This window comes from Chiloscyllium punctatum, chromosome 18 (assembly GCF_047496795.1).
Source record: "Chiloscyllium punctatum isolate Juve2018m chromosome 18, sChiPun1.3, whole genome shotgun sequence".
NCBI lineage: Eukaryota > Metazoa > Chordata > Chondrichthyes > Orectolobiformes > Hemiscylliidae > Chiloscyllium > Chiloscyllium punctatum.
Genome location: NC_092756.1, coordinates 88,652,757 through 88,672,399, shown reverse-complemented (window position 1 = coordinate 88,672,399; position 19,643 = coordinate 88,652,757). Strand labels below are relative to the sequence as shown.

Below are 19,643 nucleotides of genomic sequence, written 5' to 3'. Positions count from 1 at the left end.
AGGTCTGGGATGGTAGATTTCAAATATTCTGCATGGAACCAACTGAAGTTGTAACCTTTAACAAGGTGAGGGTTCAGTTGGGTGACAAGGAAAGCCACTGGAGTACTAAGTGCAGTCTACTCCAGTCACCATTAACCAGAGGGGAATACCCAGTCACCAGGACATTGGGATACAAAACTGATATCAGAACACAGGGACTGTAGGCCATTCAGCCCCTCAAGCCTGTCCTGCCATTCAATGAGAAAGTAACCATGAGGCTGCTGCAAGGAACTACATTGTTCCTTTGGGGCTAAAGTGGATGTTGGACACTGCTGGCACTAATTTAAATTAGGAGAGGGGGTTTGTGGAAGTTGTAGATCATTGGGATTGTCTGTACCATAGATTGGATCAGTACAAATGTGTTCATATCAGAGTATGGAAGGGAATGAGTGGAATGGAATGAGAGAAAGGGGACCTGGGGTTTGCTGAGGAAAGCCTGTGCAAGGAGCCTTTGAATTGTGAGCAAGCAACTGTGTGATTAGAAAAGTGTAACTTGATCAAGGAAGAGTCCGAGACAGGGAAAACCTCGTGTGACTCATATTAACCATTCCATCAAGCTAGTGACACCATCCGCAGGTAAACTGAAAAGCACTATGCTTGGTTTGACTTGAGCAGTTCAAACCATTAGATTTAGACCCATATTTGACTCAGACATTGAACCATCATGCTCACAAGTGAATGTTATGTTAATGCTACTCCTTTAAACAGGATGTTTCATCCTTGGTTTATGCCCCCTTCAAGACAGGTCATAAAGGCAGAGGTGCTGCTATGTCTGGAAATAGCTTCTTCAGTGGAAAAAATGACAGGGGAGTGGCCAGCCCAGTTATTCTCCAATCTTGGTTTAACAGGCAGAAACCACTAGTAGCAGAGATGCTATCACTCAAACTAGGTCCCATGCTTCAAACAGATGTTGCTTACTTGAATGCTCTGAAAACTCTCCTGCCGGCAAGAAGCAGAGTTTGTAGTTACCATTTGCTAAAGGGGGTGTTTTTGCCTGCAACAGTGTACCTGCAACATTCAAGAGTGAGACACCATCCAGGATAAAACAGCCCATTCCATTGGTACTGCATTCTCCACCTCCCTTCAGTGTCCATTATCTACCAGGTACCCTGCAGCACTCACTAAACACCTTCCAATTAGGTCATTCTAACACTTCAGAACAGAATGGGCAAGTCATTACTGGGAAAGTTAGGCCATTTTAATTCTCATACCATCCTGATTTGATGGCCTCCATTTCTTCAAAGGGAAACTTCAGACTACTCCAGCCACCTTGTGTGTACACCAACACCACAGCAAATTGACTCTTCCTCCAGGTGAAAGGATGGAGGACAAGTGGCTACCTGACCACCCACACAAATGGATAATACAGAAAGCTAAATAGGCCTCAACTGGAGCCTAAGTGGAGGCCAGTCACAGGCTGACATTAAATACCTCTGCTCAGATAAGCCAAGTATCATTGATAAACACTACCTAAACTCCCTTTTACAGTATCAAATCTAGTATGATGCTTATTTAGCATTAGCAGAAAATAAAACCAAACATACCAGAATACATGAAAGCAGCAGAAAGACAGCTGGTCAATGGATACCTCCATATGGTTGACCTAAATGGTTTTTAAGCTATTCCTGTAAAATATCCTGTTTTGACAATCCTAGGGAAACAACAGTTACTGCATGTGACAGCCATATCAGGGAGTTGTACACTAACCAAGAACACTTCACCTTGCATACATTATTGCACATCAGTATCATACTGCATTGTTGCTGTAACACCACAGTTATCTTGAATTGTGAAACAGGTAAGAGCTACTAAAGTCAATCTCCAGGAGCATCAAGTTAATCTGATAAAGGAAAAAGGAAAACTTTACTTCACATAATAGAAGCAATTATAAATAGATACAACACTCAAAGACTGATAGAGATAGGAGGCAGTGAGCTCCAGGTTAATCTGCTTGTTGACAGCAGCTTCACAATCCTGCTGATAGTTTTGACAAACCTGGGAAGCCATTTTGTGACAAATATTGTACTACTGGCCTACCCAAGACAAGTCACAAACTTAGAATTACCACCAGCTCTACCTAAAGCACCACACCCTTTGGACTTCTATTTATATTCCAGGAGCAGACCTCATTTTATTAAGCAGGAAATGACATCATCAGTGATGGCCAATCACTATTGTTAATCAATCGATCAGCTGCCATGTCCATTCAGTGCAGAATGGGAAGTGGATCCAGAAGCCAATTAGAATTGACAACTGGTCGATGATGAAATTGGCGATTGACCTCTTACACAAGTGCAAATTCTGTAAATATATCTACCTGAAAATGAGATTAAAACATACTCTGAAACATCACTATTGTATTTGAGCTTGTGTATTAAGACATGCTGAAAACAGATTTGCAGAACTTTGTTAGTTTGTTACTCTGAATGATTTGTCTTCCTAGCTTTTGAATGACAGTGTTGGGAGTCCATTGAAAAATGGCTAGATTTTGTTGACCTTAAACGTTTGCCTATTGATTGACAGTGACAGAAATGAAGCGCTTTTGGGTCATCTAGTGCAGGCAACTGATGTACTTTGTGGATCCTTTCTGAATCTGCTGTTATCCCTTTAACCTTAGGTCTCAGGAAACCCAGTTTACAAACCAAAACATTAAATGTGCTGAGTGCCTCAGCCATGTAGTAGGCCTCAGGCCTCCATGTCTAAACTGCTGCTGGAAATATATTGCACGATCAACTTTTCTGTCTCCATGTTCAGTTTTTAATTGTTTCTAGATAAACTAGCCCTCAACTCAAGGATGTTTCCAAGTGGAGAGATTCTGATTCTGATTCTGATCCTGTTTACATTGTATTCTGTCGAACATACAGCTCAGATACTGGCCTCCCAACTCGATGTGGTTCATACGTACATCTTTACGGACATGAGAGTATCTCAACATAAAGTTGAATGTGTTGAACTGAACAGCCTCAAGTGGACTGGTTGAGCTGTGAGAGTTTAGGGATTGAAAATCCCCACTCAATGTTAGGGTATGATCACAGCCTTGACGGATGGATTGGTGGAAGCAAGTTACTTTGACCCAGTATCTGATTCAAATCCCAGGTTACAGTCTAGCCATTACTTGTCAGATTGAGTTACAAGTTTGAGTATTGTACATGGAACCATGGTCCGAGGTCAACCCTGATAAATAATCATGACGATGAGAGCAAGTCAGAGGCTGGGAATTCTGTTGCGAATTTCTCAACTCCTGAATTTCCAAACACTGTCCACCATCTACAAGACCAAAGTTATGAAAAGTGGTGGAATACTTTGCAATGTTCTGGATGAGTGCAGCCCCCAAGAACACTGACAAAGTCCCAGGGAAATCTCTCGCCATCCGGAGTTGGAACAATATCACTGTTTCTGAATCCAAGTCCCGGAAGCCCCCCCCCTCAGCAGCAGCATCATCATCATCATCATCATTCTGGTCTCTCCCACACCAGGTGGGCTGTAATAACCAGCTCATCACCACCACCTGAAGGGTAACTGTGGCTGGGCACGAAACGTAACCTTGTGGTTGGTACACTGAAGATTGACCAATAAAAACCACCCTGGGATGGGGGAGTGGGAGTACAACACTAGAGGGGCATAGGCTAAAGGTGGGAGGGGAAAGATTAAAATAGGGACGTGAGGGGCAACCTTTTCAGAGAGAGTGTGCTGTGTACATGGAATGAGCTGCCAGAGGAAGTGGTGGAGATGGGTACAATTATAACATTTAAAAGACATTTGGACGGATACATGAATAGGAAGGTTTTAGAGAGACATGGACCAAATGCAGGCAAGGGCAACTGGTACAGTTTTGGAAATCTGGTCAGCATGGACAGGTTGGGCCGAAGGGTCTGCTTCTGTGATGTATGACTCTATGACTCTACTGGTGTGCAACAACATGTTTCTTTAGGATGGTGTGGTGGCTCAGTGGTTAGCACTGCTGCCTCACAGCACCAGGGACCTGGGTTTGATTCCAGCCGCGGGTGAGTGTGTGTATATATAGAGTGTGCATGCTCTCCCTGGGTCTGTGTGGGTTTCATATGAGTTCTCCAGTTTCCTCCCACAGTCCAAAGATGTGCAACATCGGTAAATCGGCCATGGGAAATGCAGAGTTAAGAGGATTGGGTGGGTCTGAAAAGGATGCTGTTCAGATACTTGGTGCAGATTCAATAGCCTCAGCCTGCACTGTAGAGAGTATGTCAGCATGACTTGATTGTTTACAATAAAAGGTTTTACGTTGTGGAATAAATATGTTAAGGACGTAAACCCTCCCTGAAGGCTGCAGTGTATGCTCACTACAAAATTCACTCAAACAATCACCAGGAGAGCCCCCTCCCTAACCCACGATCCCTGAAACCCCAAAGATGAAGGAGCAGCTGTACAGGAGAGTCAGTATCTCCAGGTTTTCCTTTCAGAATGACAGCACTCCCCAACTTGGAGAGAAATCACTGCTCCTTCAACATCACTGGGTCAAATCAAACTGCATCAGGAGAATCCTTCAGCACATGGGAAGCTGGGAGGAAGCAGGGATCAGCTTGGACTGCAAACTGCTGACTTCAGCAGCAAGAGTAAACCAGATGGAAGCATCTAACCTCAAGCATTGCTGTGTTATTCCCAGATCACAGTCAGCCTGCTCATTTCAGCTGTAGGTGACGATGGGAGCATGTGTATTAATTCAATGCAGCTCAGGAGAATTTCTTCAGCTGACTCCCAGGAATGTGTTTCTGCAGGGAATTATCCCAGCTCTGGACGGACAGGCTTGAGGTTTATTGAAAGTGCAGGAGCGGTGTTAGGAGTGAAGCTTCAGATAGGGAGGGACACAAAAGTGAGGGAAGATACAGTGGGATAATATTACTACTGTGGGGAAAGAACTCCCCCTGCTGTGGATTGGCTCCTAGTTGTGCTAGGATGGGTATTTAATCAAGGCGCACATCAGGAGCTGCATGTTTTATTCAGACTACAGAGAAATGAGCCACTCTTTATACCCCACTGTTAAGGGCTGTAACAAGGGAAGGGGTGAAGATCACAGGCTCCTGTACTGGTCTGAACACCACTGGGCTCTTAAGGCTGGGCACAGAGGTAAAAGAAAACAGTAGCACTCAGAATATCCTGGTCACGTTAGAGTTCCATGGGGAGCTATAACCAGCCAAATTGAGATCATATCATTAGCTGGTTCCACCATCGCGTTAGAAACCAGAACCTCATGGACCTCACCCAAAGCCCATAAGGAAGAGGTGAACAGATCTGGTCATCCCAATCATGCAGTTTTTGATTCCAAATTGTGGAGCACCTCTACAGTGAAGGAAGACATTGATGCGGAGGGGAACACTAGATGAGCAAATCTGGAAATGAACGTGGAATCAAACATTTCGGGTGTCTAGGGAAATGGATGCTTGGTCTAGAGGCATGGAAACTTCCCTGCCCACTGTTTGCCTAAAAGTGTAGGCATTACTCCAAAAAAGTATAATTCTTGGACAAAAGAAGCATTAAAAATGTTTTCTACTCCAGAGTGTAAAACACCCAACCTCACATGTAGGGCACGATAGCTTGAATTTTAGTTACAACCCCATCTAGTTATTCCGGTCCAGTGGGGTGTGGAGTGTCAGCTGAGGTGGAAGAGTGAAGAGGAGACATTTGGGTGAGGTGTTTTAGTCCAGTGATGTGAGCCAAATTGCAGGATGATTACTGACATCAAGCCCCCCCAGAGATAGCAAACAAATTTGAGAGCAGGATCAGTGGTCCGAATGATGGACAAAAACCAAGATCAAGAGAACATTTTATTCATTTCCATTCAGGTGGTACAGCCATTACATTCTTGACAACATATTCCTTCTCCTTAGGGAGGAGCCAGATTGTCCAAGTGAAGTCAGTAATGCATTCAGACAAAAGCAGACAGTACCCCATGCCCCACTAACTGCTGTCCTCCAGTGAGAGCCTGTCAAACAGGTACTCTCCCAGCCCATTCTCAGGGGCTCCCAGACGCTTCAGGTTGGTGATGTAGTCCCCAAGTCGCTTGATGATCTCAACCTCCTCATCCAAATAGTGAGTCTCCAGGAAGTCACACAGCTGGAACACAGGAATATTACAACTCATTACATGAGCACAATCCAAGACAGTTTGGAGAATTCCCACTGCAAAACAGACTGGGCAGGACTAGCTCTAGACAACTCAAATCCAAACTAGAGATTTTGTACTGGTGGATATATTAGCCTTTCAGCTGGCACATCTTGCCATTTAGGTGGAGCCAAGTTGTATTGTGGTGGATGGTGATCATTCCACTGCAATGGTCCTGAATAAGGATTCAGTGGCCAATATCACTTCAACACTCCCACCAGATTACAATCCAAGTTCCTCCTTGACCTTCTTGTTGAAGAGTTGCAAGATTGATCATTCCAGATCCACACTGGTGGTTACAATGTGATATCTGGACAAAGTTAAAAATCACAACATCAGGTTTTGTCCAACAGGCTTATTCAGAAGCACTGGATTTCAGAGTGCTGCTTCTTCAGGTGGTCGAAGAGTATTAGTTTGGAAGCTCGAGCTTCTGAATAAGCCTGTTGGACTATAACCTGGTGGTGTTAGTTTTAACTTAGTACACCCCAGTCTGACACTGGCATCACCAAATCACATCTTTGCACATATTGCATTATTGAATTTCAAACCCACAGAGACCAACCAGTGAGGTGTTGCCCTGAGGGTCTCGCAGTGATGAGAATGAGGTGAAGCTTACATGAGGGTCAGTCTGGGCAGTGGCGAGTTGGTGTAGCTCCAGCAAACTCTGGTTCACATTCTTCTCCAGATCCAGGGCAACCTGCATTGCCTGCAGACCGTTACCCCACTCATCCCTCTCGGGCTTCTGAAACATGGAAACAAGACAGTTAAGGATCAGAATCAGAATCCTGACAGTGGAATGAAGCAGGTCATTTAACCCATTTGTCCACATCAACCCACTAGGGGGTCCCACACTGACCCAACCCATCCCTGTAATTCTGTTTAGAGAAACATGTAGCCTGTGTATCCCTGGAAACTGGGCAACCTAGCATGACCAAACTGACCAGCACATCTTTGTGCCATGTTCAAACTGAGCAGTTCCCAGAGGCTGGAATTGGACCTGGGTCCCTGGCACTGAGACAGTGCCGTGCCAGTACCATCCTCAAGTCCAGAGGATGATTTGAGGAGAAAGGAAGGATTTTAGTGGGATCTCAGGAAATTGAGAAATATGGAATGTAGCACCTGAGTGTGGGGGAGGCAGCTAGTCCAGTGACATTGCAGCAACATCTGGAGAAATACTTCAAATACTAGGGTATAGTGTGTGAAGGACTAAGTGCAGGTAGGTGGGATTAGTGTAGTTTGGTCAGTATAGATATGGTAGACCAAAGGGCCTGTTTCTATGCAGTGAGTGGGAGATGGAAGAGATCATATGGGAAAGACAAGCAACAGCTCCTCAATTCCCTTCAGGATGAGCAAACCCAGTTACTGGTGGATTAAAGCCACATCACGAGATCAGCCATTCCCCTCCCCAACATTCCCACCTTCACATCCTGGAGGAGGACGCTGCCTCCACGCTGATTCTGGAATTTCAGCAGCTTCTCTGCATGTTCCTGCTTCTCCTGGGACTGAGCTTTGAAGAACTGGGAGAAATGGTGCAGGGCAACATCATCCCGGTCAAAGTATGACATCTGAAAGAAGAATTCCCATCCCATTAACACATCACTGGCCCCAATTCTAGTTGGGAGAAGTAGAGACTAATTTAGCCCACAGACTGACTATTCACAGTTATTAATCCTCTGCATTCTCAATTGATTTAATATCCCAGTGTTGTACAGTGAGCCAGCAGCTCTTCACCCCAGCTTCCTCCTGAGGACATGCAACATCCATGTTTTAATTTGGATTAAACAGCTGGTGTGTTGCTCAGCAGGTCTGGTACAGCATCAGAGGAGAGAAACACTAAATTCATGTTTCTGCTCATTAACACCATTAGAATTGGAAGATATTAGACATTGACTGAAACTCTTCAATAAAAGGAAGGAGGTATTGAGAGTGATGTGGCAAATGGGACTAGATTAATGTGGGATATCTGGCTGGCATGGAAGAGTGGCTTAGAGGGTCTGTTCTGTGAAGACCAGGTCTAGGATGGTAGATTTAAAATATTCTACATGGAACCAACTCAAATTGTAACCTTTAACAAGGTGAAGGTTCAGTTGGATGACACAGAAAGCCACTGGAGTACTAAGTGCAGTCTACTCCAGTCACCATTAACCAGAGGGGAATACCCAGTCACCAGGACATTGGGATACAAAACTGATATCAGAACACAGGGACTGTAGGCCATTCAGCCCCTCAAGCCAGTCCTGCCATTCAATGAGAAAGTAACCATGAGGCTGCTGCAAAAAAAATGACATTATTCCTTTGGGGCTAAACTAGAAAAATGGATGTTGGACACTGCGGGCACTAATTTAAATCAGGAGAGAGTTTTGTGCAAGTTGTAGATCATTGGGATTGTCTGTACCATAGATTGGATCAGTACAAATGTGTTCATATCAGAGTATGGAAGGGAATGAGTGGAATGGAATGAGAGAGAAGGGACCTGGGGTTTGCTGAGGAAAGCCTGTGCAAGGAGCCTTTGAATTGTGAGCAAGCAACTGAGTGATTAGAAAAGTGTAACTTGATCAAGGAAGAGTCCGAGACAGGAAGAACCTCATGCAACTCAGATTAACCATTACATCAAGCTGGTGACACCATCCACAGGTAAACTGAAAAGCACTATGCTTGGTTGGACTTGAGCAGTTCAAACCATTAGATTTAGACCCATATTTGACTCAGACATTGAACCATCATGCTCACAAGTGAAGTGTTAATGCTACTCCTTTAAGCAGGAGGTTTCATCCTTGGTTTGTGCCCCTTCAAGACAGGTCATAACGGCAGAGGTGCTGCTGTGTCTGGAAATTGCTTCAAAAACACAAACAGGGAAATGGCCAGTTATGTTATTTTCTAATCTTGGTTTGTTTTAACAGTTGCCAGAGGTGGGAATTGAACCCAGGTCTCTGGTACTGTGAGGCAGCAGTGCTAACCACTGTGCCATCATGCCACCGACAAAATGGTTAAGCTATTCCTGTAAAATATCCTGTTTTGACAACTCTAGGGAAGTGACAGTTACTGCCTGTGACAGCCATATCAGGGAATTGTACACTAACCAAGGACACTGCACCCCAGAAACATCACTGAACATAAACAGGAGCATACATTATTGCACATCAGTATCATACCCTATTGTTGTTATAACACCACATTTATCTTGAATTATGAAACAGGCAAGAGCTACAAGAGCCAGTTGAAAAGAGCATCAAGTTAATTAGAAATAAATAAATAAATAAATAAATAAATAAATACCCATAATAGAAGCAATTACAAAGAGAGACAACACTCACCAAAGACTGATAGAGATAGGAGGCAGTGAGCTCCAGGTTAATCTGCTTGTTGACAGCAGCTTCACAATCCTGGTGATAGTTTTGACAAATCTGGGAAGCCATTTTGTGACAAATATTATACTACTTACAACAAGTCACAGGCCAACCACAAACTTAGAATTACCATCAACTCTACCTAAATCACCACAGCCTTTGGACTTTTATTTATACTCCAGGAGCAGCCCTCATTTTATGAATCAGGAAATGACATCATCAGTGATGGCCAATCAGTCTTGTTAATCAATCGATCAGCTGCCACATCCATTCAGCACAGAATGGGAATTGGATCCAGAAGCCAATTAGAATTGACAACTGGTGGATGATGAAATTGGTGATTGACCTTTGACCTCTTACAGAAGTGCAAATTCTGTAAATATATCTACCTGAAAATGACAATAAAACATACTCTAAAACTTCACTATTGTTCCTGGGGTTGTGTATTAAGACATGCTGAAAACAGATTTGCTGAAATTTGTTAGCTTGTTACTCTGAGGGATTTGTGTTCCTAGCTTTTGAATGACAGTGTTGGGAGTCCATTGAAAAATGGCTAGATTTTGTTGACATTAAATATTTGCCTATTGATTGACAGTGACAGAAATGAAGTGATTTTGGGTCATCTAGTGCAGGCAACTGATGTACTTTGTGGATCCTTTCTGAATCTGCCGTGATCTTTTTGACCTTAGGTCTCAGGAAACCCAGTTTACAAACCAAAACGGTAAATGCGCTGAGTGCGTCAGCCATGTAGTAGGCCTCAGGCTTCCATTCCTAAATTGCTGTTAGAAACATACTGTATGATCAACTTTTCTGTCTCCATGTTTAGTTATTAATGGTTTCAAGAAGGACCAGTCCCTCAACTCAAGGATGTTTCCACGTGGAAAGATTCTGATTCTGATTCTGATCCTATTTACATTGTATTTTGTCGAATGTACTGCTCAGAAACTGACCTCCCAACTCGATGTGGTCCATACGCACATCTTTATGGACATGAGAGTATCTCAACATAAAGTTGAATGTGTTGAACTGAGCAGCCTCCAGTGGAGTGGTTGTGCTGAGAGAGTTTGGGGATTGAAGGTGCCCACTCAATGTTAGGGTATGATCACAGCCTTGACGGATGGATTGGTGGAAGCAAGTTACTTTGACCCAGTATCTGATTCAAATACCAGGTTACAGTCTAGTCATTACTTGTCAGATTGAGTTACAACTTTGAATATTGTTCATGGAACCATGGTCCGAGTTAACCCTGATAAATATTCATGGCGATGAGAGCAGTTCAGAGGCTGGGAATTCTGTTGTGAATTTCTCAACTCCTGACTTTCCAAACACTGTCCACCATCTACAAGTAAAAGTGGTGAAATACTTTCCAATTTCTGGCTGAATCCAGCCCCAACACTGACGAAGCCCCAGGGAAATCTCTCGCCATCCTGAGTTGGAACAATATCACTGTTTCTGAATCCAAGTCCCGGAAGCCCCCCCCCCTCAGCAGCAGCAGCAGCATCATTCTGGTCTCTCCCACACCACGTGGGCTGTAATAACCAGCTCATCACCACCACCTGAAGGGTAACTGTGGCTGGGCACGAAACGCAGCCTTCTGATTGGCACACTGAAGATTGACCAATAAAAACCACCCTGGGATGGGGGAGTGGGAGTACAACACTAGAGGGGCATAGGCTAAAGGTGAGAGGGGAAAGATTAAAAATATGGACGCGAGGGGCAGCCTTTTCAGAGAGAGGGTGCTGTCCACATGGAATGCGTTGCCAGAGGAAGTGGTGGAGGCGGGTACAATTATAACTTTTAAAAGACATTTGGACGGATACATGAATGGGAAGGTTTTGAGAGAGACATGGGCCAAATGCAGGCAAGGGCAACTGGTACAGTTTTGGAAATCTGGTTGGCATGGATAGGTTGGGCCGAAGGGTCTGCTTCTGTGATGTATGACTCTATGACTCTACTGGTGTGCAACAACATGTTTCTTTAGGATGGTGTGGTGGCTCAGTGGTTAGCACTGCTGCACCAGGGACCTGGGTTTGATTCCAACCTCGGGTGAGTGTGTGTGTGTATATATATATATATAGTGTGCATGCTCTCCCTGGGTTTCCTATGAGTGCTCCAGTTTCCTCCCACAGTCCAAAGATGTGCAGGATCAGTGATTTGGCCATGGGAAATTCAGGGTTAAGAGGATTGGATGGGTCTGAACAGAATGCTGTTCAGATAATTGGTGCAGCCTCAATGGGCTGAATGGCCTCAGCCTGCACTGTAGAGAGGTATGTCGGCCTGACTTGATTGTTTACAATAAAAAGGTTTTATGTCGTGGAATAAATATGTTAAGGACCTAAACCCTCCCTGAAGGCTGCAGTGTATGCTCATTACAAAATTCACTCAAACAATCACCAGGAGAGCCCCCTCCCTAACCCCCGATCCCTGAAACCCCAAAGATGAAGGAGCAGCTGTACAGGAGAGTCAGCATCTCCAGGTTTTCCTTTCAGAATGACAGCACTCCCCAACTTGGAGAGAAATCACTGCTCCTTCAACATCACTGGGTCAAATCAAACTGCATCAGGAGAATCCTTCAGCACATGGGAAGCTGGGAGGAAGCAGGGATCAGCTTGGACTGCAAACTGCTGACTTTAGCAGCAAGAGTAAACCAGGTGGAAGCATCTAAACTCATGCATTGCTGTGTTATTCCCAGATCACAGTCAGCCTGCTCATTTCAGCTGTAGGAGACGATGAGAGCATGTGTATTAATTCAATGCAGCTCAGGAGAATTTCTTCAGCTGACTCCCAGGAATGTGTGTCTGCAGGGATGGTTTGCAGTGAGTTATCCCAGCTATGGGAGGCAGGCTTGAGGTTTATTGAAAGTGCTGGAGTAGTGTTAGGAACTTCTCTCCCCACTGTTTGGACTAATGCCTACAGTTTTAGGCAAAGGATAATTCTTGGACAAAAGAATCATTAAAAATAGGTTTTCTACTCCAGAGTGTAAAAACACCCAACCTCATGTGGGGCACGATAGCTTGAATTTTAGTTACAACAACCCCATCTAGTTATTCCTGTCCACTGGGGTGTGGAGTGTCAGCTGAGGTGGAAGAGTGAAGAGGAGACATTTGGTGAGGTGTTTTAGGCCAGTGATGTGAGCCAAATTGCAGGATGCTTACTGACATCAAGCCCCCCTGAGAGATAGCAAAAAAATTTGAGAGAAGGATCAGTGCTCTGAATGAAGGACAAAAAGCAAGATCAAAAGAACATTTTATCCATTTCCATTCAGGTAGTACAGCCATTACATTCTTGCCAACATATTCCTTCTCCCTAGGGAGGAGCCAGAATGTCCAAGTGAAGTCAGTAATGCATTCAGACAAAAGCAGACAGTACCCCATGCCCCACTAACTGCTGTCCTCCAGTGAGAGCCTGTCAAACAGGTACTCTCCCAGCCCATTCTCAGGGGCTCCCAGACGCTTCAGGTTGGTGATGTAGTCCCCAAGTCGCTTGATGATCTCAACCTCCTCATCCAAATAGTGAGTCTCCAGGAAGTCACACAGCTGGAACACAGGAATATTACAACTCATTACATGAGCACAACACAAGTTTTACAATTCCCACTGCAAAACAGACTGGGCAGTGGTAGCTCTGATAAACAATGAAAAAGGTCTAGCAAATACAAGATAATTTGCACTGTGGTGAAGATTAGCCTTTCTGCTGGCTCATCTTGCCATTTCTTAATGGGAGCCAAGGTGTATTGTGGTGGATGGTGATCATTCCACTGCAATGGTCCTGAATGAGGATTCAGTGGCCAATATCACTTCAGCACTCCCACCAGATTACAATCCAAGTTCCTCCTTGACCTTCTTGCTGAGCAGTTGTAACATGGTAACCATCAATATGGATCTGGATTGATCAATGTTAGATCTGGACCAAGTGTTGCATTATTAATTTCAAACCCACAAAGACCAGTGAGGTGTTGCCCTGAGGGTCTGGCAGTGAGGAGAATGAGGTGGTGGTGAAGCTTACGTGAGGGTCAGTCTGGGCTGTGGCAAGTTGGTGTAGATCCAGCAAACTCTGGTTCACATTCTTCTCCAGATCCAGGGCAACCTGCATCGCCTGCAGACCGTTACCCCACTCATCCCTCTCTGGTTTCTGAAACATGGAAACAAAGGACAGTGGAGGATCAGAATCCATACAGTGGGATGAAGCAGGTCACTTAGCCCATTTGCCACCAACCCACTAAACTGCATCCCACACTGACCCCACCCCATCCCTCTAAATCCTGTATTTGCCATAGCTAATGCATGTAGCCTGCACAATGGGCAACTTAGCATGGTCAACCAATTAACCTGCACATCTTTGGAATGTAGTAAGAAACCGTACTGGAGGAAACCAACCCACATTGGGAGCACATGCAAACTATAGACAGTTGCTGGAGGCAGGAATTGAACTGGGGCCTCTGGCACTGAACCACTGCCATCCATGAAGTCCACACAAAGGTTTGAGGATGAAGGGACTTGAGGAAGCTGCTCAATAGATATGGAATGTACCACCTGAGGAAAGTGGGGGAGGCAGCTAGTCCAGTGACATTTCAGAAACATCTGGAAGAATACTTCAAGTACCAGGGCATAGTGGGCTAAGGTCCAAGTGCAGGTCAGTGGGATTAGTGTAGTTTGGAGGTTAGTCAGTATAGATTATAGTGGACTGAAAGACTTTTTAATATTGTGACATTAAGATGGAGGAGATCATACTGGGGAGCCAAAAGACCTTTTCACCTCCCTTCAGGATGTGAAAGCCCAGTCACTGACTTGAAGCCACATCACAAGATCAGCCAATCCCCTCCCCAACATTCCCACCTTCACATCCTGGAGGAGGACTCTGCCTCCACGCTGATTCTGGAATTTCAGCAGCTTCTCTGCATGTTCCTGCTTCTCCTGGGACTGAGCTTTGAAGAACTGGGAGAAATGGTGCAGGGCAACATCATCCCGGTCAAAGTACGACATCTGAAAGAGAACCATTTACATCCCATTAACACATCACTGTGTGCTCTTTTCCTCCCTCCCTCCACCCATTCTAGTTGGGGAAAGCAAAAGACTAGTTTAACCCTTGAAATCTGACTGAGTATTCAAGCAGCTGTTAAACCTCTGGGTTCTCAGTAATTTTAATATACTAGTCTTGTCCAATGAGCCAGCAGTTCCTTTAACTGGTTAAGGTACAACTCCAGCTGCCTCCTGGGGACATGCAAACAACATGTTTTATTTTGTATTAAACAGCTGGTGAATTGCTCAGGCCTGGCACAGGATCAGAGGGGAGAAACACTGAATTCATATTTCTGCTCATTAAACACCATGAGAATGGTTAGCCAGAGATTGAATAGGGTTTAAACAAAAGAAAACTAGAGTGTAGAATGTATTCAGGGTGGAAGAGCCCAGAACTAGAGGACAGGTTTAAGGAGAGAGCAGAGAGATTTTAAAAGGGTTACAACAGGCAGTTATTTCAGTAATGGTGAATGGAATGAGCTGACAAACTGATGAAGGCTGGTGCAATGACAACATTGAAAAGGCATCTGGATGGATAGATACATGAATGGGAAGTATTATAGGGATATGGGCCAAGTGGGACTAGATTAATTTAGAAGAATTAATCAAGTCTAGACATAGAACTGGATTATGGGGTCTGTTTCTTTGCTGTACATTTCTATCTCTGTATAGATCTCAATTGGTTCTATGCAGAACATTGGAAGTCATAACCTTCAACAAGGTGAGGGTTCAGTTGGATGACAAGGAAAGCCACTGGAGTACTAAGTGGCGTCTACTCCATTCAACATTAACCAGAGGGGAATACGCAGTCACCAGGACATTTTTCTGAACAGAAGTAGAGATACAAAGCTGATATCAGAACACAGGGATAAGGGTAGTCAGCTCAAGCCTGTTCTGCCATTCAATGAGAAAGTAATCATGAGGCTGCTGTACGACACTACATTGTTCCTTTGGGGCTAAACTGGATAATGGATATGTGCAACTCACTAGTTTAGTTTAGTCAGGAGAGAGAGTTTTCTGCAGTTTGTACATCATTGGGATTGGATGTACCATACACTTGATCTATACAAGACTGTTCCTATCTTGAGGATGGAGGGGAATGAGAGAAAGGGGCCCCAGGTGTTGGCTAAGAAAAGCCTGCCCAACGACAGCCTTTGGATTGTTGCAGCAACGGTTTATTACAGGCCTGTGTATACAGTGCACAGACATTCGAACTTGTAAACAAGCAGCTGAGTGAATATTAAAGTGACATGATCAAAGAATGTTAAATACAGGAAAGACATCATGTGACCTGGCCATCCAACAATAAGGTCACCAGCTTAAAAATGTGACCTGAAAAACCACTATGCATGGTTTGACTTAATCTAAGTTCAAACCATTTAGATTTACATCATATTTGACTCAAACATTTTAATCATCATGTTCACAAGGGAATGGTGTGACCATGCAGTTCCTTTCAGGAGCTTTTCCTTGGTTTACCCCCTCAAGAGGAATCAAAGGCAGATGTGCCACTATGTTTGAAGAAGTTATTTACAGACAGACAATGGAAAGGGAGGGACCAGTTCAGTTATTTTCTGAGCTTGGATTGTTTTAGCAGAGAAGCTGTTACTCTGAAAGTAGGTTCCATGCTTCAACAAGTGTTTCTTACCTCAATGCTCCAAAAACACTGCCTGCAAGAACCAGAATTTGAATTTAATATTTGCCAAGGTGTGCATTTAGGATTGTGGGTACTGAAACAGCTCTTTTTGTTGAGATAGTCAATTGGGTTCCTAAAGAGTTGTGGTTTTAAATTGTTCTTTTGCAGGTGCTTATGCCACAGTATGTAAATAAAGTCTGTTTTATATAAGGCAGAGTGGTTTGACCAGCAGCACCACCACTGGATGATCCACCATACATCTGCCTCTAAATACAATTAGGGTCTGGGTGACCTTAAATTGTTTTACAGATCCAGCCTAATCCCTAACAGTCAGTTGAGGATTATGAAGGGGTACAACTCAGGTCAGAGTGGAATGAGTGATCCATCTTCATTAAAACTGGTTCATTGAAAGTTGTTCCACCACCCTCAAACAAAGGGTTAAGGAATTCATTCTCATCTGAGATATATACCCATCTAACCATTGGAGATTAGAAAGAGGAAGGGTTTGGAGGGAAATGGGCCAGGTAGGACTAGGTTGGGATATCTGGTCAGCATGGACAGGTTGGACAATATTCTTCCCATGTCTGGATGAGAGCACCAAAACATCTAAGCAGCAGACACCATCCAGGATAAAGCAGCCCACTCCATTGGTACTACAATCTCCACTTCCCCTCAGGTGTCCATTATTAGCAGGTACCCTGCAACACTCACTAAACACTTTCCAAATAGGACATTCTAACAGTGCATGGGCAAACCACTACTTGGAAAAACTGGCCATTTTGTTTCCCATACCAGCCTGATTTGAATGTTTCCACTTCTTCAGTCATTGGGTCAAAGATCTCAGACCACCCCAGCTACCTTGTGGGTGCACCAACACTTCAGCAAATCAACTCTCTTTGGGTGAAGGGATGGACAACGAATGGCTACTTGACCACTAAGTTACTCACGGTGAATGCAAAAAGCCTTAGGCCTCAACTGGGGCCTACTCAAGCAGATGCCAGTCACATCCTGACATTAAATACTTGTGCTCAGATTAGCCAAGCATCATTGATAAAACTCCCTGTTGCAGTATCAAAACCAATATACTTATTTAGGAACAGAAAATAGTTAAATATATCAATACATTAAAACAGTAGAAAGGCAACTAGCCAGTGGATTCTTTCATTCCACCCTACAGTTGACCCAAATGGTTTCAAAAATATCCAGTGAAACATCCAATTTTGACAGCCCTATAGGGGGAAGTGACAGTTACTACTAGTGACAGCCATATCAGCAAATCACATACTAACCAAGAACACTTCACTCTGCACACATCCCTGAAGGCAAACTGAGACATTAGTTAGTGTACAATCAGTATCATACCCCATTATTATGGTAGGAGCCAAGCTACAGGAGTGTCAAGTTAATTAAAAACAATGGAAAGTTGACTTTATATAAAAGTTTTAACTTTAAGCCCCAAGGGGACAATACTCACCAAAGACTGATAGAGATAGGAGGCAGTGAGCTCTATATTAATCTGCTTGTTGACAGCAGCTTCACAATTCGGGTGATAGTTTTGACAAACCTGGGAAGCCATTTTATGATGACTATTGGTCACCACAAATCAATTCACAGCCCAACTACAAATCTAAGACTAAGACCAACTGTACCTAAGCCATTACTGCCTTTGGACTTTTATTTATAGTCCTCATTTTATTCTGCACAAATGACATCATCAGTGATGGCCAATCACTCTTGTTAATCAATCAATCAGGTGCCATGTCCAATCAGCGCAGGATGGGAATTGAATCCAGAAGCCAATCAGAATTGACAACTAGTCAATGACGAATTTGTTGATTGACCTTTGGCCTCCTGCACAACTGCAAATTGTGTAAGTATATCTATCTGAAAATGAGAATAAAACATGCTCTAAAACTTCACTATATCTGAGGTTGTGTATTAGAAGATATTTAACACAGATTTGCAGAATTCTGTTTGTGACTCTGAGGGATTTGTCTTCCTACCTTTTGAATGACAGTGCTAGGACTCCATTGAAAAATGGCAAGACTTTGTTGACAGTAAACAGTTGCCAATTGCGACACAGCAACAAAAATAATGTGCTTTGGGTCATCTCATGCAGCCAACTGATGTACTTTGTGGATTCATCCTGAATCTGCTGTGATCACCTTGACCTTAGGTCTCCGAAAGGTCAGTTTGAAAACAAAAACACTCAATGTGCTGAGTGTCTCTGCCACGTAGTACGCCTCAGGCCTCCATGTCAAAATTGCTGCGAGAAACATATTGCTCGTTCAACTTCTCTATCTCCATGTTCAGTTTTTAATTGTTTCAAGAAGAACTAGCCCTCAACTCAAGCATGTTTCCAAGTGGGGAGAGTCTGATTATGTTTACTTTGGAATCTGTAGAACATACAGCTCAGAAACTGGCCTCCCAGCTCAACGTGGTCCATACCCACAGCTATATGGAGGTGAGGGTCTCTCAACCTGAAGTTGATAGCATTGAACTGAGCAGCCTCCAGTGGAATGGTGGCCTGTGAGAGTTTGGGGATTGAAGATCCCACTCAAAGTTCAGGTATAATCATCTCCATGAGGTATGGGTTGGTGGCAGTAAGTTACTTTGACCCAATAACTGCTTCAAAAACCGGGTTACAGTCTAGCCGAATCTTGTAGGATTGAATTACAGTTTTGAATATTACGCATGGAACCATGGTCAGAGGTCAAACCTGATAAATACTCATGGCTATGAGAGCAGGTCAGAGGCTGGGAATTCTTTACGAATTTCTCAACTCCTGACTTTCCACAGCCTCTCCACTATCTACAAGACCGATAAGTGATGGAATACTTTCCAATATTCTAGCTGAATACAGCCCCAACAACACTCATGAAGCCCCAGGGAAATCTCTCGCCATCCTGAGTTGGAGCAATATCACTGTTTCTGAAACCAAGTCCCAGATGGCCCACCTCAGTAGCAGCGATTTGGAGGTGTTGGTGTTGGACTGAGAGTGTATAAAGTTAAAAATCACACAACACCAGGTTATAGTCCAACAGGTTTACTTGGAAGCACTAGCTTTTGGAGTGCTGCTCCTTCATCAGGTTACTCTGCACAACCACCGTAGCCTCGTGATTGGTTTGCTTCTGTGATGTACGACTCTATGACTCTAATGAAGTACAATAGCATGTTCCTTTTGGGTGGTTTGGTGGCTTGGTGGTTAGCACTACAGTCTCACAGAGCCAGGGACTTGGGTTTGATTTCAGCTTTGGGTGACTGTCCGAATGGACTTTGCATGTTCTCCCCACGTCTGTGTGGGTTTCCTCCTACAGACCAAGGTTGTGCAGGTTCGGTGGATTGGCTGTGGGAAACGCAGGGTTAAGGGAATCCGCAGGATGGGCTGAATGCCCTCTTCTGGCACTGCAGGGAGCCTGTGGACAATAGCTTGATTGTTTAAAAAGATTTATGGAGTCATCGAATCAG

General features: G+C 44.0%; 2 protein-coding genes across 2 annotated transcripts; both read right to left on the bottom strand.

The window, feature by feature from the left end:
* Window positions 1–5,912: 5,912 nt before the first annotated feature.
* LOC140488949 (ferritin, middle subunit-like) lies at window positions 5,913–9,590 on the bottom strand. The gene is made up of 4 exons (XM_072588174.1): window positions 9,489–9,590; window positions 7,593–7,739; window positions 6,791–6,916; window positions 5,913–6,126 (listed from the first exon to the last, which is right to left on the bottom strand). The coding sequence occupies exons 1-4, from the start codon at window positions 9,588–9,590 to the stop codon at window positions 5,971–5,973; spliced, it is 531 nt and encodes a 176-aa protein (XP_072444275.1). The 3' UTR covers window positions 5,913–5,970.
* Window positions 9,591–12,901: 3,311 nt separating this feature from the next.
* On the bottom strand, window positions 12,902–17,751 carry LOC140489041 (ferritin, middle subunit-like). Its single transcript, XM_072588280.1, has 4 exons — window positions 17,650–17,751; window positions 14,357–14,503; window positions 13,527–13,652; window positions 12,902–13,057 (listed from the first exon to the last, which is right to left on the bottom strand). Exons 1-4 carry the CDS (start codon window positions 17,749–17,751, stop codon window positions 12,902–12,904), a joined length of 531 nt encoding a protein of 176 aa, XP_072444381.1.
* Window positions 17,752–19,643: the final 1,892 nt, after the last annotated feature.